Here is a 25,057-nt window from a genome sequence, read left to right as displayed (position 1 = left end):
TCTTTTGATTAAGCATACGGGATGGTATATATATTTAATTACTGTTCAAGTTATAAAAAATTAAATTACAATATAATATGGGTCCCACAACATAATAACTATATAAAAATTATGCAAAAATTATTATAAAAATTACTTATTTCCAAATAGACAATTTCTTAAAATATATCAACTATTATTACTATTCCTGGGATTATCACTACTCTTCGAATCACATATTAATGATTCATTTTCTTCTTTATTTTTTTTATTTTTTCTCTTAATTTTTGTTTTTGAAATCGTTTCCGAAATCCAAATAACGAATACTAATATAAAATGTTAAGAAACATATTATTTTTTTGTTAATGTTTTCATATTTATAATGAACATAATTTTAAAATTCCTTATTATTTACCTTGTAAGAAATTCCTAAAAAAAATGCTATTGCACCAAATATCGATAAAACTGTAAATACTTTGTTTGTTATCGATGAGCTTGATGATGCATCTTGAGAAAATTGTTCTAATCTTTGTACAGGTTGTTCAGGATTTTGTTTAAAAATTTCTACACAATTTTTTGGTTTTGCTATCGCTGGGAAGGATAAATTGGAACATTTAACATCACTATATTTCTTTTTAAAATTATCATAATCATTTGATAAAGTACACAATAGTTTATTACAGGAACTATCATTAGTAATACTAGAATCTCCATTAAGTTTATTATATGTTTTAACAAATTCATTAGCATCATTCAAACAGTTTGTGCAATCTGATGTTCTATCATTAAATCTACTATACATGTTACATAATGATTTAAATGGAGCATAAAATTTAGACAATTTTTCATTAGTAATTTCCATCAATTCTTTTTTTGTATATATAAGATCATTATAATTTCTACAACCATCAACACCATTTATAGGATTTTTATACTTTTCTTGATTATAAATATATACATTATAAAAAGTTTTTAGAATGTTTCCTTGTTTATCCTTTAGGTTTAGCATATGACTTAACCATATGAGAATGTATTCAACAGCATTGATATTATTTTTTACATTATTATTAAACAAACCAGAACTCCCAAAGAATTTATTAATCAAATGAAAAAATACAGCATTCATTTTTTCGAGAGGACCACCACATTCATATTTAAAACAATAACTATTTAAAAAAGTTTTATCATTAAATTGATACTTTTCATCATCGGTCAATGTATCGGGAAAATCCTCCCATATACTCACAAAGCTTTCACACTAAGAAAATATTTAAAAACAATTATTAGAAATGTATATTATTGAACATTTTATTAAAATAAAGTTTAATGATATTTAAATATAATAAAATATCAAAACATGTAAAGGAAATTATTATTATTAACAAATGTATATACCACTTCCTTATTCATTATAATGGAATCTTATTTTTGATTTCTAAATTGAGTAGAATCATTCTGTTTTATATAGACTCACCCCAACATGTGATGCAAATACTTTAACCCTATATATAACAACTGTTTGTAGTTAAATATATTATAAGTTTTTCAATAATTAAATTAATATAAAATAATAATACAGTAGTATTACTAAAATCATATTATACTTATTTTATGACAATTAGCTGAATTACCTTAAATATAGGATTGCTTAATACAGTTTTGATTAAATATAAATATAATGAATTTTATACAAAAAATGCTGTTCTTACTAACATCTGGTATAACTTTATTATAAAAATTAATATAATTTTATAAATAATTTAAAGTATGTTTGAATATAGGAAATGAATATATTTATATCTTATGTTTTAATGATTGTCCTTCTAAAACTTAAATATTGTATATATCTAAAAAATAAAAAGTTCTATTATTACTATAATCATTAAAAGTATATAAATAATCATTTTTTAAATATATTAAATTTTTATATACTTGTTTCTTATAATATATAATATAGTTTTTTCTAAAATGATATTATTTTCGAATTAAGTTGCATCGTTCCCTTTTTTAATTGCATATACATAATTTTAATATTATTTTTATTTAATATATATCAATTCCAATTATATTTAACATTTTCAATAACTTTAGTTTTATTCCTATATAATTAAATTTAGAAATATACCTTATTAGATAATTTTATAATATATTTTGCACATCTTTCTCACGGTTTAAAACGACAATTAGCACTGTAACCATATATTTATATGCTTAAATAAGACTTTTAATGCATATTGTTTTTAAAATGATACTTAGTAAATATTAATACATAAATAACTATTGATGCAAACTTTAAAGTATAATATAAAACTATGCGTAATTAAATTGTTATATTTACATTTTAGATAGGAGAGATAAGGGAATTATACTTTTTTAAGACAAGGATATGGCCATATAAAATTTACCTATTCTATATAGCTAATTATGTATTGTATTCCTTTAACATTAAAGCTTTCAATTCGTGTATACATTAAAAATTCCTTAGAATTATTTTCTAAATATATAGTTTGCTTTTATATTTTATAATAAACTATATTTAGTTTTATTATGAAAAACTATAAAATTATTAATATTATTTTTCTTGGTAGTGTTAATTCTAATATTATAGCATTAAATCTTACTTTAATAAGTGTTATAATATTTCATTTGATGTTTTGTGCATATAATTTTAATCTTATTACAAGTTTAATAATATATATCAACGTATTCGAATCAAATTAATTTAATGATTTTTTCGTATTTAATATTTTATCTATTGTTATTACTATTATTATTGTTACTGCTATATCGCTGTATAGTACAACGTAATAATTAATGCGCTTAATAAAAATAATTTAAATCAATGTATGATATTCCTACGTTTCATAGTTTTTAAATCAAGTGTTTTTAAACATTTATATTATTCCGTAATGACAATATATTTGTGAATTTGTATATATATAATAACCTAATAAAAATATTATTAGTTCAAATTAAATTAATTATTACATACTTTTTATATATACTTTTCATTAATATATAATTGTATATGCTTCCTAAATTTAACATATTTCAGTATTATTTATTGGTATAGCATTTTACTAGTTTATATATATATTATAACAATAACGTTAATTTTATATACCAAGTTGATTATAAGTATAACAAACTATAATATTAAATTTTATTAATATATTTATATTTTTTCTTTTAACTATTTAAAAATTAATTTATTTGTGCCTCAAAACTATAAAGTTTAAAAATTAATAATGATTAATCTAATATTATACCTTTATAGTAAATAAATTAATGTATATAGAACGATTTCTATAATTTGAATTTAAAAAACTAGCATAAAATGAAACTATATATAATCGAAAGTTAAAAGGATAGTATGTCTATATCTATAATGTAGTTATTAATATGTATATTTTTATTGTATTACTAAAAATGTTAGATACATAAAAAATCTTTTATAGATATCGTTGTGTTGTCGAACCTCGATCGGTATTTTATACATCTATATTTTATGACTACCTATTATATATTGGTAAATGTTTAATTAACAATATAAATATACCCATTAACCTGAAGGTATATTATAATGTAGGAAACCGTTCCAAATGAATCAAATTATAATTATACTCAGATATATAAAATTATTATACTGTTCGTTTATAAAAATACGATTTGAATCAAAACAAATATGATACAAATAATAAGTTTACTAAATAAAATGTTTCATCAAATAAAGAAATATATTATGACATGCATAATTCAATATAGCTCTGGGTTAACAAGTCTTATATAATAAATAATTATCATATATCATAATATGAATTAATATATGCAATATAGACATTTTTTTTTAATCATATTAAATCGATATGAACACTAAATTATATATATTATAATTTATGAAAAAAATTTGTGACTCTTTTCATATTAATGGTAGTACCCCTTTTTTGGTTGCATATTTAGGCTTTACCGCGTAATTAAACATGTATGAATGGTCATATATTTAATTAGTGCTCAAATTATAAAAAATTAAATGCAATATAATACTTAGCCCTAACCCGAATATGGGTTCCACGAACACAACTATGACCCACAACATAAAAACAATATAAAAACTATGATCAAAAATTACTTCGAAATAGACAACTTAAAATATATCAACCATTATTACTATTCCTGGAATAATCACTACTCTTCGAATAATACATTAATGATCAGTTTCTTCTTTACTTTTTTAGCTTTTCTCTTAAATGTTGTTTTTGAACTCTTTTCCGAAATCCAAATAATGAATACTAATATAAAATTTTAAAAAACGTATATTTTGTTTAATCTTTGCATATATATAATGAAAATTATTTTTTAATTCCTTATTATTTACCTTATAAGAAATTCCCAAAAAAATTGGTATTGCACCAAATATCAATAAAACTGGAATTAATTTGCTTACTATCGATGAACTTGATGATGTAACATCCAAATTTTGTACAGTTTGTTCATAATTTTGTCCAGAAATTTCTTCAGAACCATGTAAAAGAATTTCTTCAGAACTATCTGCAGGAGTTTGTCCATGAGTTAGTCCAGGATTTTGTTTTGTTTCTTTCGGTGGAGGGGATAAAGCAACTTCACATTCCCTTTTAAGACCATCATAATCTTTTAATAAAGTAGACATGATTTGACTGTATGAATCATCTTTAGTCATATCAGAACCATTCTTAAGATTTTCATATTTTTTTAAAAATTCATTATCTTCCAAATAATTCTTGCAATTTTGTTTGTATTCATCAAATTGAGTATACAAGTTACATAATGATTTAAATGCTTCATAAAATTTAGATACATTACTACTACCCATATACAACAAATTCTTTCTTGCATCTATAAGACCCTTATAATTCTCATAACCAGGTAAATCAATTATTTGCGTCTTATACTGATCACAACTATTTATTTGATAATTATAAAAATCATTTATATTGTTATGGTCTTTACTTTTGTCCAGATTTAATATATAACTTAACCATATCAAAATGTATTCAACAATATAGGGGTTACTATTTTTTGGAGAGGGAAACATACAAGAATCGTTATAGAATTGATCCAACAAATATAAACATCCAGCACTTATTCTATCGAAATAACTTTGACATTGACTACTATCACAATAATTATTTAAAAAATGACTATCATCAAATTCAGGGATTCCTTTATCTTTCGGTTCATCGGGAATCGAGTTCCTTACTTCCTGGAACTTTTCACACTAAAAAAACATTTAAAAACAATTAATAAAAACGCGAATTATAAAAATAAAGTTTAATGGTATTTATATGTAATACAATATAAAAAAATGTAAAGGAAACTATTATTATTAAAAAATGCATATACCACTTCCTTATTCATTATAATGGGGTTTTATTTTTGATTGGTAAATTGAATAAAATCATGCTGCTTTTATATACACTCCCCCCAATATGTGACGCAATACTTTAGCCTTATATATGACAATTGTCTGTAGTTAAATATATTATAAGTTTTTCAATAATTAAATTAATATAGAATAATAAAATAATATTATTACTAAAGGAAAGTTTTATTTCTTTTTTGACAATTATTTAAATTACCTTAAATAGGGGGTTGTTTAATACATTTTTGATTAAATATAGATATGATGCATTTTATACAAAAAATGCGATTCTTACTAACATCTGGTATAACTTTATTATATAAATTAATATAATTTTATAATTAATTTAAAGTATGTTTGAACATATAAAAGGAATATATTTATATCTTATGTTTTAATGATTGTCTTTCAAAAACTTAAATACTGTATAAATCTAAAAAAATAAAAATTATATTATTACTATAATCCATAAAATATATTAAACTTTTATATATTTGCTTCTAATACTATATACAATGCTTTATTAAAATTAAAGTATTTTCGAATTAAGTTACATGCTACATTTTCTATGAAAATTAAATAAATTTATATTGTTTTTAATGAATGTAGATAAATTTAAAATTCATTTTAATGTGCTCAATAACTTTATTTTTATTCCTATATACTTCAATTTAGAAGTATATCTTATTGGGAAAATTTATAATATATTTTGCCAAATTTTCCATTCTTTAAAACAATTTGCACTGAACCCGTACCTATAAGATTAAATAAGTCTTTGAATGCATGTTATTTTTAAAATAATGCTCAGTAAATATTAAACATATATACCTACTGATGATATTTTAAAGTATAATAGAAAACTATGTTTAATTAGGTTGTTATATTACCTTTAAGAGGAGAGAGATAAGATATATTGCTATTTTAATATATAAATTTAAATAAATATTTGCTAAATGTTCTGAATTATTCATTTTTTCCTATATAGTCTACTACTATAATTATCAATGTATATACATTCAAACAATTTATTAAAATTTCTATATTTTATTAATTCTACAAAAAACAATGATAATATAATATGGAATAATAAAAGGAAATTTAACGTTGATTAAGTCTTTAACCCTTTCTCCATTAATCCATATTTTTAGAATATAAAACTACAAATTCCAAATTGAATAATTAACAAATATATAATGTATTATTATGTCTTTTCGATCAAATTAATATTTAATTATATGAAGGTTTCACAATAAAACAATATTTTAATATTAACTATTGGTAATTTACTAGATTACATGTATAGGCATATAATAATGCATTATATCTATAATATTAAACTTTATTAATATACTTATATTTTATTTTTTAACTATTTTAAAATATAATATATTTATACCTCAAAATTTAAAAATTAATAATGATTAATCTATTATTATACCTTATTATAAATAAATTAAAGCATATGAAGCAACTTCTATTAATACAATTACAACTTCAAAAAATGTTAGAAGCATAACAATAATTTATAGATTATGTTATATTGTCGATTCTCGATCGATATTGCATGTATCTATATTTTATGAATATCTATTATATATTGGTAATATGCTTAATTAACATTAAAAATATAATCATTAATATGAAGGTATATTGTAATTTAGATGAATATTCAAAACTAATCGAATTATAATATATACCTCATATATAATAATATTATACTGTTCGGTTATAAAAATACGATTTAAATTAAAATAAATATGATACAAATAATACGTTTTACTAAATAAAATTTTCATAAAATAAAGAAACATATTATGATATGCATAATTCATTATAATTATGATTAACAAACTTTATATAATAAATAATTGCGATATAGCATAATATGAATTAATATATGTAATATAGTTATTTTACTTTAATCATATTAAATATATATTAACACTCAATTATATATATTATAACTTATGAACAAATATGATGTAACTATTTTCATATTAATAGCAATGCTCCTTTGGGAGTACATATTTTTAACTTCATCTCGAAATTAAACATACGGGATGATACATATATTAAATTAGTGTTTAAATTATAAAAAAATAAATGCAATGTAATACTTAGCTCTAACCCGAATATGGGTTCCACAACATAAAAACTATATAAAAATTATACAAAAATTATTTCCAAATAGACAGTTTCTTAAAATACATCAATCGTCATATTCAGAATAATTTATTAATGATCAGTTTCTTCTTTATATTTTTTATTCTTTCTCTTAAACATTGTTTTTGAAATCGTTTCCGAAATCCAAATAATGAATACTAATATAAAAATTTTAAAAAATGTATAATTTATTTATATTCACAAATTAACCAGTGCTGAATATATTGTTTAATTGACTTATTATTTACCTTATATGCAATTACAAAGAAAATTGATACGGCAACAAATATAAATCCAATTGAAATTAGTGTGCTTTTTATTACAAATTTTCGTGAATATGTTGGAAGTAATGGAAAATCATTACATATACTTTGAAAATTATAATAATCATCTGATAATGTAGATAATAATTGATTATAGGGGCTGTCTCTACCATTATTATAATCTTCATTAAGCTCATCATATTTTTTAGCAAATTCTTTAGCTTGTTCCGAAAATTTATTGCAATTTGAGCTATCTTCATTAACCCCAATACAAATCTCACATAATAATATAAATGCATCATAAAATTTAGACATATCTTTAATATCAATACTCATCAAATCTTCTTTTATATCTACAAGTTCATTATAAGTCTTATAACCAGTAACACCATCTATTGGGGTGTTATACTTCTGACCATTATATATATATGTTTCATAAAAAAGGTCTATAGTGCCATTTTCATTAATTTTGATAAGGTTTAACATATACCCTAACCATATCAAAATGTAATCAACAATATTGATGTTTCTATTTGCAACAGAATTAAACGGGGTATAACCCGCAAAGAACTCATCAAACAAATATAAACATCCAGCATTAACTTTTCCGAAAGGAGCATCACATGATCCATTATCACAATATTTGTTCAATTTTTCATTAATATTTATATTATGTCCTACAATCACTTCATGAGATAACCATTTCCTTACATCGTCGAACCTTTTACACTAAGAAAACATTTAAAAACAATTAATAAAAACGCGAATTATTAAAATAAAGTTTAATGATATTTATGTAATAAAATATCAAAAAATGTAAAGGAAATTATTATTATTAAAAAATTATATACCACTTCAACACTCATTATAATGGGATTTTATTTTTGATTTGTAAATTGAATAAACTCATGCTGTTTTATATACAATGCCCCCAATATGTGACATAAATACTTTAACCCAATATATAACAGCTGTCTGTAGTTAAATATATTATATGTTTTTCAATAATTAAATTAATATAGAATAATAAAATAATGTTATTACTAAAGAAACATTCTATTTGTGTTTATGCTAATTAGCTAAGTTACCTTAAATAGAGAGTTGCTTAATACAATTTTTATTAAATATATATGTAATGAATTTTATACAAAAAATGATATTCTTACTAACATCTGGTATATCTTTATTATAAAAATGGATATACTTTTATAATTAATTTAATGTATTTTTGAACATAGAAAAGGAATATATTTATATCTTATGTTTTGATGATTGTCCTTCAAAAAATTAAATGCTGTATAAATCTAAAAAAACAAAAATTATATTATTACTATAATCCTTAAAGTATATAAATAGTCATTTTTTTAAATATATTAAATATTTACATACTTGTTTCTAATACAATAAACCACAGTTTTATTAAAATTATAGTATTTTCAAATTAAGTTATTTTACTTACATCTATATGCAAATTATATAAATTTATATTGTTTTTAATGATTCCGATAACTATATTTTGATTTCTACATACTTCAATTTATAAATATACCATATTGGATAATTTTACAATATATTTTACGCATAATTTTCACGGTTCAAAACAATTAGCATTGAATCTGTATTTATTAAGCTATTTATAAGTTTAAATACGTTGTTATATGTAAATATTTTTTAAAATAATACTTAGTAAATATTAAATATTAGCATATAAATAAGTATGGATGGAAATTTTAAAGTATAATAGAAAATTATGTTTAATTAAGCTATTATATTTCACTTTAAGAGGAGAGAGATAAGATATCTTTGCTCTTTTATTATTTAAATTAAGTTGAATATCCGATAAATATTCAGCATTGTTCATTTTTATCTTATATATTATATTGTTATAATTATCAATGCATATACATTCAAATAATTTATTAAAATTCTATATTTTATTAATTCTATGATAACGTAATGTTGTTTTAGATTAAAAAATTATTATTCAATATAAACTAATAATATAATATGCGTTAATATGGAATAATAAATTGGAATTTAACATGAATTAAGTATTTCGTTTTTTCTCTATTTATCCAGTTTTTTAAAATATAAAACCATATATCCCAATTTATATCATTAACAAATATATAAAAATTATATCATTACAATGTATTATTATGTCTTTTCGAAAAAATAATATTTAATTATATGAAGTTTTCGCAATAAAATAATATTTCAATATTAGTTATTGGTAGAATATTTTACTATTTTATATGTATATAATAATAACGCATTCGATCTATCATATTATTTATAATTGTTAGAATAAACTATAGCATTCAATTTTATTAATATACATATATTTTACTTTTTAAATCTTTTAAAATATACTTAATTTATACCTAAAAATATAAAATTTAAAAATTAATACTGATCAATCTATTATTATGCCTTCATGATAAATAAATTAAAGCATATAAAGCAACTTCTATCAATACTAATTAATTTTAATACAAATGTAAAATACAAAAATAATAGTAATTACAATTAAATATTAAAAAATATTATATATAGTTCAATTTTTTATGTATTACAAAAAATGTTAGAAGCATAATAATATTTTATAGATTATGTTACATTGTCGATTCTCGATCGATACCAATGAACCTATATTTTATGTTTATCTATTATTACAGTTCAGTTGGATAAAATGATTTGAATCTAAATAACTATGATACAAATCATAAGTTTTACTAAATAAAATTTTCATAAAATAAAGAAATATATTATGATATGCATAATTCCATATAACTTTGGGTTATCAAGGCTTATATAATAGGCAATTATGATAAAGCATAATATAAATTCATATATAGCCAATATCTATATTAATACATGCAATATAGACATTTTATTTTAACCATATTAAATCGGAATAAGCACACAATTGTATATATTATACTTTATGGGAAAATTGGTATTGATTCCTTTCATGTTAGATTATTCCCCTTTTGGTTGCATATTTTAACTTTTTAACTTCATCTTCTGATTAAATATACGTGATGATACATATATTAAATTAGTATTAAAATTATAAAAAATTAAATGCAATGTAATACATAGCCCTAACCCGAATGTGGGTTCCACAAACATAACTTCAACCCCACAACATAAAACTATATAAAAATTATGCAAAAATTATTTATTTCTAAATAGACACTTTCTTAACATATATAAATCAGTATTACATTCCTGAAATAGTCACTCTCTTCGAATCATGTATTAATGATTTATTCTCTTCTTTATATTTTTTATTTTTTCTCTTAATTTTTGTTTTTGAAATCGTTTCCGAAATCCAAATAATGAATACTAACATAAAATTTTAATAAAGTATGTTTTGTATGTTAACGTTTGTATATATATTATGAAAAAATATTTTCAAGTCCATATTATTTACCTTATAAGAAATTCCTAAAAAAAATGCTATTGCACCAAATATCGATAAAACTGTAAATAATTTGTTTGTTACCGATGAACTTGATGATGTATCTCCAGAAATTTGTAGAATTTGTTGTGCAGAAGTTTGTATTTCTTCTATCGTTGGAAGAGGTGAAGATTTGAAATGTTGACTATTGTTATATTTATTTATAAAATTATCATAATCTTTTGATAAAGTAGACAAAAGTTGTTTATAGGAACCATTACTAGTAATATCAGAATTTTCATTCATTTCTTCATATTTTTTAGCAAACTTTTTGGCATTTTCCGAACAGTTTGCGCAATATTGTGAGTTATCATCAAATTCAGCATGCATTTCACATAATAATTTAAATGCTTCATAAAAATTAGATATAATTTTTTTATCCATATCCAAAAAATATTTTTTTTTATCTATAAGATACTTATAATTGCTATACTCTGGAACACCATTTATAGTATTTTTATATCTATCATTATCTATAGTTGTTTTATAAAAAAAATGTATATTGCTCATAGTTCCTTCTGGTTTTAAGTTTAACATATAACTTAACCATATCAAAATGTAGTCAACAATATTGATGTTACTATTTGCAACAGACTTAAACAATTCAGAAGTCCCAAATATTTGCTTAAAAAGATATAAACATCCACCATCAATTCTTCTGAAATCAGTATCACAACTTTTATCATCACAATAACTATCTAAAAAATTTTTTTCTTTAAATTGATAGTTATTATTACTATCCAATGTATCAGGAAATTTGTCCCATATACTCCTAAACTTTTCACACTAAGAAAACATTTAAAAACAAATATTATAAATGTATATTATTGAACATTTAATTAAAATAAAGTTTAATGATATTTAAATATAATACAATATCAAAAATGCATATACCACTTGCTTATTCATTGTGATAGAATTTTATTTTTGATTTGTAAATTGAGTAGAATCATGCTGTTTTATATACACTGTCCCCAATATGTGACGCAAATACTTTGGTCCTATATATAACAACTGTCTGTAGTTAAATATATTATAAGTTTTTCAATAATGAAATTAATATAGAATAATAAAATAATATTATTACTAAAGGAACGTTTTATTTCTTTTTGTTACAATTATTTAAATTACCTTAAATAGAGGGTTGCTTAATACATTTTAGTTAAATATAAATACGATGCATTTTATAAAAAAAATGCTATTCTTACTAACATCTGGTAAAACTCTGTTATAAAAATATATATACTTTTATAAATAATTTAAAGTATGTTTAAACATAGAAAAGGAATATATTTATATTTTATGTTTTAATGGTCGCCCTTCTAAAACTTAAATACTGTATATATCTAAAAAATAAAAAATTATATTATTACTATAATCCTTAAAGTATATAAATAGTAATTTTTTTAAAAATATTAAATATGTATATACTTGTTTCTTATAATATATAATATAGTTTTTTCTAAAATTATAGTATTTTCAAATTAAGTTATATGCTCTACTTTTTATGCAAATTATATAATTTTAATATAATTTTTATTTAATATATATCCATTCCAATTATATTTAACATTTTCAATAACTTTATTTTTATCCCTATATAATTCAATTTATAAATATATCTTATTAGATAATTTTATAATATATTTTGCACATCTTTCTCACGGTTTAAAACGACAATTAGCACTGGTCCCGTATTTATAAGCTTAAATAAGTCTTTAAATGTATATTGTTTTTAAAATAATACTTAGTAGATATTAATTATTAACATATAAATAACTATTGATGCAAATTATCAAGTATAATAAAAAACTATGTGTAATTAGATTGGTATATTTGCATTTTAGATAGGAGAGATAAGGGAAGTATGTTTTTTTAAGACAATTATGTAGCCATATAAGATTTACCTATTCTATATAACTAATTATGTCTTGTATTTCTTTAAAATTAAACTTTCAGTTCATGTATACATTAAAAATAACTTAGAATTATTACTTTTCTAAATATACAGTTTGCTTTTATATTTTATAATAAACTATATTTAGTTCTATGATGAAAAACTATAAAATTATTAATATTATTTTTCTTGGTATTGTTAATTCTAATATGATCGCATTAGAACTTGATTAAACAAATGTTATAATATTATAAAGTGTTTAATAATATGTATAATGAATTTATATCCATGTAGTGTATCAAATTAACATAATATATTTGTTCGTATTTAATACTTTATCTATTGTTATTACTATTATTATTGTTACTGCTACATCACTGTATAGTACAACGTAATAATTAATTCACTCAAGAGGAATACTTTAATTCAATTAGTATTATTCCTTGTTTCATCGTTTTTAAATCAAGCATTATAGAACATATTACTTCGTAATAGCAATATATTTAATTATATATTTGTGGATTTGTATATATATAATAACCTAATAAAAATATTATTAATTCAAATTAAATTAATTATTACATACCATTATAATTTGCATTAATATGTAATTGTATATGTTTCACAAATTTAACATATTTCAGTATTATTTATTGGTATAGCATTTTACTAGTTAATATGTATAAGTATATAATAATAACGCTAATTTTATATACCAAATTGTTTAAAGTATTATAACAAACTATAACATAAAATTTTATTATATACTTATATTTTATTTTTTAAATAGTTAAAAAATAAAATTTATTTATACTTCAAAACAATAAAGTTTAAAAATTAATAGTGATTAATCTATTATAATACCTTTATGATAAATAAATTAATGTATATATAACTATTTCTATCAATATTAATTAAAAATTTAACGTAAAATGATACTAAATATAATTGAAAATTAAAAGGATAATATACATATATCTATAATTTAATTTTTTATTAATATACATATTTTTATTGATTATTAAAAATGTTAGATGCATAAAATGCCTTTTATAGATAACGTTGTGTTATCGATCTTCGATCGATATTTTATGAATACTTATTATATGTTGGTAATATGTTTAATTAACAATAAAAATATACCCATTAACCTGAAGGTACATTATAATGTAGGAAACCGTTTCAAATGAATCAAATTATAATTATACTCCGATATATAAAATTATTATACTGTTCGTTTATAAAAATACGATTTGAATCAAAATAAATATGATACAAATAATAAGTTTTGCTAAATAAAATGTTTCATCAACCAAAGAAACATATTATTTTATACATAATTCAATATATCCCCTGATTAACAAGTTTTATATAATAAGAAATTATGATATAGCATAATATGAATTCATATATAATCAATATAGACATTTTATTTTAATCATATTAAATTGAGTGTTCATGTCAATTTAATATATTATAACATATGAAAAAATATTATGCGACACATTTCATATTAATGGATATGTTCCTCTGGGGGGGCATATTTGATTTTTGAATTTAATCTCGTGATTAAACATACGGAATTATACATATATTAAATTAGTGTTCAAATTATAAAAAATTAAATAAAGATATAATACTTAGCCCTAACCCGAATGTGGGGTCCACAACATAAAAACTATATAAAAATTACTCTTCAATAGACAGTTTCTTATCGTATAACAATCATTATTACGATTCCTGAAATTATCACTCTCTTCGAATCATATATTAACGATTCATTCTCTTCTTTATATTTTTTATTTTTTCTCTTAAATATTGTTTTTGAGCTCGTTTCCGAAATCCAAATAACGAATACTAATATAAAATGTTAATAAATATACGTTTTTTTGTTAACGTTTGCATATATTTAATGAAAATAACTTTTAAATTCCTTATTATTTACCTTATAAGAAATTCCTAAAAAAAATGCTATTGCACCAAATATCGATAAAACTGCAAATAATCTTTTTCCTATCGACGAACTTGATGATGTATCTCCAGTTATTAGTGCAGAAATTTCTGCTGTTATCTCTGGAATAGTTTGGATATCTTTACATTTCTCTTTTATATTACTATAATCATCTGATAAAGCAGACAATATTTGATTATTTGAGGTACCTTCAGTATTATTGCCATCTTTGAGCTCTTTATATTTTATAACAAAATTAGTAGCATCATTTAACAGTTTTTTGTCATCTGTATTCGTTGCTTTATTAGTATACATACTACATATTAATTTGGATGCTTCATAAAATGTAGATAGATCTTTAATATTAATATTCAACAAATCATTTTTTTTTTTTAAGATTTCCTCAAGATCTGTATATGTATAGGCATCACTTATAAATTGTTTATATTTACCACTTCCAATTACTTGATTAGTATAAAAATCGTTTATTTTTGTGAAGCTGTGTTTTTTATTTTGATTTAATTTGTAACTTAACCATAAAATAATATATAGAAAAAATGGTTGAGTATTATATGTATTATCACCTATCTTTGGGTATTTAGTAAAATATTGTTCAAGTAACCATAAAAATCCAATCGTAATTTGATCGAGTTCAGCATTACAATCTCCATTAGGACAGTACTTTTTGTAATTTTGAATAGTATTAAGTTCAGTTGTTGCGGGGGTCCCTAATTCATCGGGTAAACACATCCTCAAAAAATCAATGTTTGAACACTAAGAAACCATTTAAAAAAAAATTTATAAAAATATGTATTAAGAAAATGTTATTAAAATAAAACTTAATGAATATTGTAGGAAATATAATATCAAAAAATGTACATACTAGAGTATCATCCATTATGATGGAATATAATTTATAATTTCTAGGCTAAGGGGGTATCATATTATATATATATACTAAAATAGGTAATGCAATTATTTAACCCTATATACACCAATTATATGTATATAAAAATATGTTTATTATTATTAATTTAAATTTAAAATTAATGTGTAATAATAATATTATTACTAAAAGAATATTATATTTTTGTTTATTGGTAGTTAGATAAATTGCCTTATTAGGGGTGTTGTTTAATACATGTTTTATCATATGTATATATAATACAATTCTGGATAAATTGTTATCCTTAATAACATTCATGTGAGTATTACTATAAAAATTAAAGTAACATTGTAATGAATTTAAAATATATCTTCTTATACATATGCTTTAATATAGAAAATAAACCTCATTTCTTTTGTTTTAATGATTGCTCTTCTAAAAATTAAATACTGTATAAATCTAAAAAAATACAAATTATATTATTACTATAATCCTTAAAAGTATATAAATAGTAATTTTTTAAAATATATTAAATTTATATATACTTGTTTATTATAATATATACCAATATTTTATTAAAATTATAACATTTATAAAATAAGTTGTATTGCTCTCTTTATTAATAGCATATACATGATTTTAATATTATTTTTATTTAATATATATCCATTCCAATTATATTTAACATTTTCAATAACTTTATTTTTATTCCTACATAATTAAATTAAAAATATGCCTTATTAGATAATTATATAATATATTTTGCACATATTCCCCACGGTTTAAAACGACAATTAGCATTGGACCTGTATTTATAAACTTAAATAAAACTTAAAATGCATTTTTTTTTAAATCATACTTAGAAATATAAAATATTGATACAAATTTTAAAGTATAATAGAAAACTATGTGTATTAGGTTGGTATATTGCACTTTGAGAGGAGAGATAAGGGAAGTATGATTTTTTAAGACAAGGATGTAGCCATATAAGATTTACTTATTCTACATAGTTTAATTATATTTTCTACCTTTAAAACTTTCAATTAATTTGTACATTAAAAATAACTTAGAATTATTGCTTTTCTAAATATATAGTTTGCTTTTATATTTTATAATAAACTATATTTAGTTTTATGATGAAAAACTATATAATTATTAATATTATTTTGCTTGGTAGTGTTAATTCTAATATTATCGCATTAATGCATACTTAAATAAATGTTATAATATTTCATTTGATGGTTTTTGCATATAATTTTAATCTTATTACAAATTTAATAATATATATCAACTTATTCGAATCAAATGAATTTAATGATTTTTTCGTATTTAATACTTTATCTATTGTTATTACTATTATTATTACTGTTATATCACTGTATAGTACAACGGAATAATTAATGCGCTTAATCAAAATACTTTAAATCAATTAGTAATTTTTTTGTTTCATTGTTTTAAAGTATAGTATTTAGAACATATTATTTAGCAATAACAATATATTTGTGAATTTTATATATATAATAACCTAATAAAAATATTATTAATTCAAATTAAATTAATTATTACATACCATTATACTTTGCATTAATATGTAATTGTATATGTTTCACAAAATTAACATATTTCAGTTTTAGTCATTTATACAATATTATATATATTATAACAATAACGTTAATTTTAGATACCAAGTTGTTTATAAGTATTATGGCAAACTATAACATTATATTTTATTAATATACTTATGTTTTTTCTTTTAATTATTTTAAAATATAATATATTTCCAATTTATTTATACCTCAAAACTATAAAGTTTACAAATTAATAGTGATTAATATAATGTTATAACTTTATGATAAATTAAAGCGTATAAAGAAACTCTATTAATACTAATTAATTTTAATACAAAAAGAGAATAGTTACTACAATTAAAACATAAAAAATGTTGTATATATAGTGCTATTTGTTGTATTACTAAAAATGTTAGATGCATAAAATATATTTTATAGGCATTGTTGTATTGTCGAATCTCGATCGATATACCATACGTCTATATTTTATGATTATCTATTATATATTAGTACTGTACTTATTAATGCCAAAAACACATATGTTAATCCGAATATATATTGTAATGTAGGCAATTATTCCAAATGAATCATCATATAATTAATATCCAACCTCATATATAATTCTATTATTACAGTTCAGTTGGCGTAATATAATTGAAATTAAAACAAATATGATACAAATAATAAGTTTTACTAAATAAAATGTTTTATCAACAAAGAAACATATTGTGTTATGCATAATTCAATATAGTTATGAATAACAAGCTTTATATAATAAATAATTATCATATATCATAATATGAATTATATATCCAATATAGACATTTTATTTTAATCATATTAAATCGATATGAACACTAAATTATATATATTATAAATTATGAAAAAATATTATGTGACTCTTTTCATATTAATGGTAGTACCCCTTTTTTGGTTGCATATTTAGGCTTTACCGCGTGATTAAACATATGTGAATGATCATATATTTAATTAGTGTTCAAATTATAAAAAATTAAATGCAACATAATACTTAGCCCTAACCCGAATATGGGTCCCACAACATAAAAACAATATAAAAACTATGATCAAAAATTACTTCGAAATAGACACTTTCTTAAAATAAATCAATCGTCATATTCAGAATAATTTATTAATGATCAGTTTTCTTCTTTATTTTTTTAGCTTTTCTCTTAAATGTTTTGGAGATCGTTTCCGAAATCCAAATAACGAATACTAATATAAAATGTTAAGAAATGTATGATTTTTTTGTTAACGTTTACATATATATAATGAAAATAATTTTTTAATTCCTTATTATTTACCTTATAAGAAATTCCCAAAAAAATTGGTATTGCACCAATTATCAATAAAACTGGAATTAATTTGCTTACTATCGATGAACTTGATGATGCAACATCAGAATTATCTGCATTTTGTTCAAAACTATTTGTATCTTGTCCTAAACCACCTACATCTTGTCCCAAATAATCTACATTTTGTCCCAAATAATCTACATCTTGTCCAGAACTACGTACAAGAGTTTGTCCAAGATTTTCTTTTGTTTTTTCCGGTGGAGGGGATAAAATATGTTTACATTCCTTTTTAAAATGTTCATAATCAGTTGATAAAGTAGACAACATTTCTTTATATATACTGCTATTAGTAATATCAGAATCTTTAAGATCATTATATTTTTTATCAAATTCATTATCTTCCAAATAATTCTCGCAATTTTTATTGTTACCAAGTTCATTATACAATTTACATAATGATTTTAATGCTTCATAAAATTTAGATACAATATTACTATCCATATACAACAAATCCTTTCTTTCATCTATAAGATCCTTATAATTATCATAACCGGATAATTCATTTATTTGCGTCTTATACTGATCACAACTATTTATGTATGCACTATAAAAACTCTTTATATTGTCTTCTTCACTATTGGTCAGGTTTAACATATAACTTAACCATATCAAAATGTAATCAACAATATAGCGGTTATTATTTTTTGGAGAGGGGAATATACCAGAATCGTTATAGAATTGATACAACAAATATAAACATCCAGCACTTATTCTATCGAAATAACTTTGACATTGATTACTATTACAATAATCATTTAAAAATTTATCATCTTTAAAATTATAGCTTCCATTACTCAATTTATCGGAAAGTGAGTTCCTTACCTCCTGGAACTTTTCACACTAAAAAAACATTTAAAAACGATTAATAAAAACGCGAATTATTAAAAATTTTATTAAAATAAAGTTTAATGGTATTTATATGTAATACAATATAAAAAAATGTAAAAGAAATTATTATTATTAAAAAATGCATATACCACTTCCTTATTCATTATAATGGGGTTTTATTTTTGATTTGTAAATTGAGTAGAATCATGCTACTTTATATACGATGCACCAAATATGTGGCGCAAATACTTTAACCCTATATATGACAATTGTCTGTAGTTAAATATATTATATGTTTTTCAATAATTAAATTAATATGGAATAATAAGATAATGTTATTACTAAAGAAACGTTATATTTGTGTTTATGCTAATTAGCTAAGTTACCTTAAATAGAGAGTTGCTTAATACAATTTTTATTAAATATATATGTAATGAATTTTATACAAAAAATGATATTCTTACTATAACCCTTAAAATATACAAATAGTCATTTCTTAAAACATATTAAATAATTATACACTTGTTTCTAATACTATATACCATGTTTTATTAAAATTATAGTATTTTCAAATTAAGTTGCATTGTTTCCTTTCTATGCAATTATATAAATTTATATTGTTTTTAATGAATGTAGATAAATTTAAAATTCATTGTAATGAGTCCGATAACTTTATTTTTATTCCAATATACCTTATTGGGTAATTTTATAATATATTTTTCCATCTTTTCCATTCTTTAAAACAATTTGCACTGAATCTGTATTTATAAGCTTAAATAAGTATTTGAATGTAGATTGTTTTTAAAATAATGCTTAGTAAATATTAACATATAAATATATATTAATAATATTTTAAAGTATAATAGAAAACGATGTTTAATTAGGTTGTTATATTACCTTTAAGAGGAGAGAGATAAGATATATTGCTATTTTAATATATAAATTTAAATAAATATTTGTTAAATGTTCTACATAGTTCATTTTTATCTTATATATTTTATTTGTTTAGTTATCAATGTATATACATTCAAATGATTTACTAAAAATTCTATATTTTACTAATTCTACAAAAACAATAATAATATAATACGCGTTAATATTGAATAATAAAATGATATTTAATATTAATTAAGTATTTAACCCTTTCTCCATTAATCCATATTTTTAGAATATAAAACTACAATTTCCAAATTGAATCATTAACAAATATATAATGTATTATTATGTCTTTTCGATAAAATTAATATTTAATTATATGAAGGTTTTACAATAAAACAATATTTTAATATTAACTATTTGTAATTTCTAGATTATATGTATAGGCATATAATAATGCATCATATCTATAATATTAAACTTTATTAATATACTTATATTTTATTTTTTAATTATTTTAAAATATAATATATTTATACCTAAAAATATAAAGTTTAAAAATTAATAGTAATTAATATAATGTTCTATTTTTATGATAAGTTAAAGCGCACAAATAAATTTCTATTAATACAAAAAGATAATAGTAACTACAATTACAACTTCAAAAAATGTTAGAAGCATAACAATAATTTATAGATCATGTTATATTGTCGATTCTCGATCGATATTCATGAATCCATATTTTATGATTATCTATTATTTTATATTAGCAGTGTGATTAATTAACATTAAAAATATAATCATTAATATGAAGGTATATTGTAATGTAGATGAATATTCAAAACTAATCGAATTATAATATATACCTCATATATAATAATATTATACTGTTCGGTTATCAAAATACGATTTCAATCAAAATAAATATGATACAAGTTATAAGTTTTACTAAATAAAATATTCATATAATAAAGAAACATATTATGATATGCATAATTCATTATAATTATGATTAACAAACTTTATATAATAAATAATTACGATATATCATAATATGAATTAATATATGTAATATAGTTATTTTACTTTAATCATATTAAATATATATTAACATTCAATTATATATATTATAACTTATAAAATATGTTATGTAACCCATTCCACATTAATGGTTATATCCACTTTTTGGTTGCATATTTAGACTTTATATGTGATTAAACATACGGGATGATACATATATTAAATTAGTATTTAAGTTATAAAAAATTAAATGCAATGTAATACTTAGCCCTAACCCGAATATGGGTACCACAACATAAAAACTTTATAAAAATTATGCAAAAATTGCTTCGAAATAGACAGTTTATTAAAATATATTAATCATTATTACTATTCCTGGGATTATCACTACTCTTCGAATAATATATTAATGATCAGTTTCTTCTTTATTTTTTTAGCTTTTCTCTTAAATGGTGTTTTTGAGATCGTTTCCGAAATCCAAATAACGAATACTAATATAAAATGTTAAGAAGTGTACGATTTATTTGTTAAAATTTGCATATATAATGAAAATAATTTTTAATTTCCTTATTATTTACCTTATAAGAAACTCCCAATAAAATTGATGCTGCAACAAATATAATTGCAATTGTAATTAGTATATTTCTTGTTACTGAACTTCGTGGACAAGCTACAAGTGGTGATGAATTATCACATGCCATATTATATAATTGTTCAAAATTTTTATAATCATTTGATAAACTAGACAATAGTTTATAATAAGAACTTCCTTTATTAATATCTAAAGCATTTTTAAGTTTTTCATATTTTTCAAACAATTCTCTAGCATTTTCTAAACATTTATTGAATTCGTAGTCTTCTACACTAATTTCACTATACATGTTACATAATGATTTAAATGCATCATAAAAATTAGATATATCTTTAATATCGATATCCATCGATTTTATTTTTTTACATATAACATTCTTGTTAATCTTACTATCACTATCACTATCACTATCAGCAGCTATATTCTCCTTATAACAATTATTTGTTTCTATATCTTTGATATAAAAATCGTATAATTTGGTGGTTCCATTATGTGTTTTTTGATTTAGTTTATAACTTAACCATAAAATAGCGTATTCAACAATTTTATCACCATCTATATCTTCCTCACCAAACATATTTAGTAACAATATAAAACCATAGATAATATTTTCTTCATCACTACTACAGTTACTATCAGGGAAAAAAGTATTTAATTTATTCATAAAATTATATTCTTCTGGGTTGTTCGGATCATCAACAAAATAATTATCAATCTCATTAATTAATTTACACTACGAATATATTTTGCAAATTAAACAAAAGAATGTATTAATATAAATGTTACTAAAATTAAAATTAATATAATTTATAGGAATGCAACATACAAATGATATAAAAAAAAAATATATACCACTTTAGAATTCATTATAATGAAATTCTGTTATAATTTGGAGATTATGCGGGGTGATGTTGTTTATATATATTGCATAGAATATATGGTATATTTACTCAAGATCTTTACATAGCAGTTATCTTTCGTTAGACATATTATTCTTAATTTTAATTTCATATAAAATAATAATACATTAGTATTACTAAAATATTATACTTATTTTATGCCATTTAGCTAAACTATCTTAAATAGAGGGTTGCTTACACACTTTGCCATATGTATATATGATGCATTTTATACAAAAAATACTATTCTTACTAACATTTGGTATAACTTTATTATAAAAATTAATATACTTTTATAATGAATTTAAAAAATATATACATATGATTTAATATAGAACACAAACAATGTCATAAAACTTAAATAATGCATAAATATATAAATTTAAGAAAGTTATTATTATTACAATCCTTAAATTATATAAATAATTATTTAATAAGATAGACTAAATACTTATATACTTGTTTCTTATAATATATAATACAGTCTTTTCTAAAATAACACTTACAAAATAAGTTGAATTGTTCCATTTCCTATGCAAAATACATAAATTTATATTGTTTTTAATGAATGTAGATAAATTAAAAAATAATTTTAATGCGTTAAATAAATTTATGTTTATTCCAATATACTTCAATTTAGATGTATATTTTATTGGATAATTTTATAATATATTTTACACATAATTTCCACGGTTTAGAACGACAATTAGCACTGAACCCGTATTTGTAACCTTAAATAAGTCTTTAAGTTCATATTGTTTTTAAAACCATACTTAGCAAATATTAAATATTAATACATAAATAAGTATTTATGCTAATTTTAAAGTACAATAGAAAACTATGTTTGATTAGGTTATTATTTTACCCTTTAATAGGAGAGAGATAAGATATATTACCCTTTAATATATATATTTATATAAATATTATACATAATTTTATCTTATATATTCTAATGTTATAGTTAATGTATATCATTCAAATAATTTATTAAAAATTCTATATATTATTAATTCTATGGTAAAACAGCGACAATATAATATGCGTTAATATTGAATAATAAAATGATATTTAACATTAATTAAGTATTTAACCCTTTCTTCATTAATTCATATTTTTAGAATATAAAACTACAATTTCCAAATTTAATAATTAACAAATATATAATGTATTATTGTCTTTTCGATAAAATTAATATTTAATTATATGAAGTTTCCACAATAAAATAATATTTCAATATTAGTTATTAGTTTATATGTATAGGTATATGATAATAACGATATTATATCTATCAAATTATTTACAAATATTATAACAAACTATAACATTAAACTTTATTATATACTTATATCTTATTTTTTAACTATTTTAAATATATATTTCCAATTTGTATATACTTCAAAATATAAAATTTAAAAATTAATAGTAATTAATCAAATATTATACCTTTATAGTAAATAAATTAATATATATAGAACGATTTTTATTATTTGAATTTAAAACTTTAGCATAAAATTATATTATATATATCGAAAGTTAAAAGGATAGTATGCCTATATCTATAATGTAATTTTTATGTATTACTAAAAATGTTAGATGCATAAAACATCTTTTATAGGTATTGTTGTGTTGTTGAACCTCGATCGATATTTTATGACTACCTATTGTATATTGACGATATATTTAATTAACAATAAAAAAGTTTCCATTAACGCGAAGGTATAATATAATGTAGATGAATATTCAAAATGAATTTTATTATAATAATACCCAACCTCATATATAATGCTATTATTACAGTTCAGTTGGCGTAATATAATTTAAATTAAAACAAATATGATACAAATAATAAGTTTTACTAAATAAAATTTTCATCAAATAAAGAAACATTGCGTTATGAA

The 25,057-nt window shown here is 20.4% G+C and overlaps 7 protein-coding genes across 7 annotated transcripts; all 7 read right to left on the bottom strand.

The window, feature by feature from the left end:
* Nucleotides 1–218: 218 nt before the first annotated feature.
* Nucleotides 219–1,389, bottom strand: PY17X_0844401 (uncharacterized protein; the record flags this gene model as incomplete). Its single annotated transcript, XM_718852.1, has 3 exons — nt 219–305; nt 395–1,237; nt 1,375–1,389. 3 exons carry the CDS (start codon nt 1,387–1,389, stop codon nt 219–221), a joined length of 945 nt encoding a protein of 314 aa, XP_723945.1.
* Nucleotides 1,390–4,202: 2,813 nt separating this feature from the next.
* On the bottom strand, nt 4,203–5,373 carry PY17X_0844301 (uncharacterized protein; the record flags this gene model as incomplete). Its single annotated transcript, XM_722143.2, has 3 exons — nt 4,203–4,268; nt 4,355–5,233; nt 5,359–5,373. The coding sequence occupies 3 exons, from the start codon at nt 5,371–5,373 to the stop codon at nt 4,203–4,205; spliced, it is 960 nt and encodes a 319-aa protein (XP_727236.2).
* A 2,226-nt stretch (nt 5,374–7,599) lies between these two features.
* PY17X_0844201 (PIR protein) lies at nt 7,600–8,669 on the bottom strand (the record flags this gene model as incomplete). The annotated part of the gene is made up of 3 exons (XM_034637515.1): nt 7,600–7,698; nt 7,789–8,532; nt 8,655–8,669. 3 exons carry the CDS (start codon nt 8,667–8,669, stop codon nt 7,600–7,602), a joined length of 858 nt encoding a protein of 285 aa, XP_034493470.1.
* Nucleotides 8,670–11,067: 2,398 nt separating this feature from the next.
* On the bottom strand, nt 11,068–12,178 carry PY17X_0844101 (PIR protein; the record flags this gene model as incomplete). The annotated part of the gene is made up of 3 exons (XM_022956202.2): nt 11,068–11,154; nt 11,243–12,055; nt 12,164–12,178. The coding sequence occupies 3 exons, from the start codon at nt 12,176–12,178 to the stop codon at nt 11,068–11,070; spliced, it is 915 nt and encodes a 304-aa protein (XP_022810962.2).
* Nucleotides 12,179–14,936: 2,758 nt separating this feature from the next.
* Nucleotides 14,937–16,015, bottom strand: PY17X_0844001 (PIR protein; the record flags this gene model as incomplete). Its single annotated transcript, XM_022956130.1, has 3 exons — nt 14,937–15,023; nt 15,112–15,891; nt 16,001–16,015. 3 exons carry the CDS (start codon nt 16,013–16,015, stop codon nt 14,937–14,939), a joined length of 882 nt encoding a protein of 293 aa, XP_022812307.1.
* Nucleotides 16,016–18,741: 2,726 nt separating this feature from the next.
* PY17X_0843901 (PIR protein) lies at nt 18,742–19,936 on the bottom strand (the record flags this gene model as incomplete). Its single annotated transcript, XM_022956128.1, has 3 exons — nt 18,742–18,804; nt 18,894–19,784; nt 19,922–19,936. 3 exons carry the CDS (start codon nt 19,934–19,936, stop codon nt 18,742–18,744), a joined length of 969 nt encoding a protein of 322 aa, XP_022812306.1.
* A 2,157-nt stretch (nt 19,937–22,093) lies between these two features.
* On the bottom strand, nt 22,094–23,127 carry PY17X_0843801 (PIR protein; the record flags this gene model as incomplete). Its single annotated transcript, XM_022956127.1, has 3 exons — nt 22,094–22,159; nt 22,247–22,993; nt 23,113–23,127. The coding sequence occupies 3 exons, from the start codon at nt 23,125–23,127 to the stop codon at nt 22,094–22,096; spliced, it is 828 nt and encodes a 275-aa protein (XP_022812305.1).
* Between the last annotated feature and the right edge of the window lie 1,930 nt (nt 23,128–25,057).

This window comes from Plasmodium yoelii (assembly GCF_900002385.2).
Source record: "Plasmodium yoelii strain 17X genome assembly, chromosome: 8".
Lineage (NCBI taxonomy): Eukaryota > Apicomplexa > Aconoidasida > Haemosporida > Plasmodiidae > Plasmodium > Plasmodium yoelii.
This window is presented reverse-complemented; position numbering and strand designations above follow the sequence as displayed.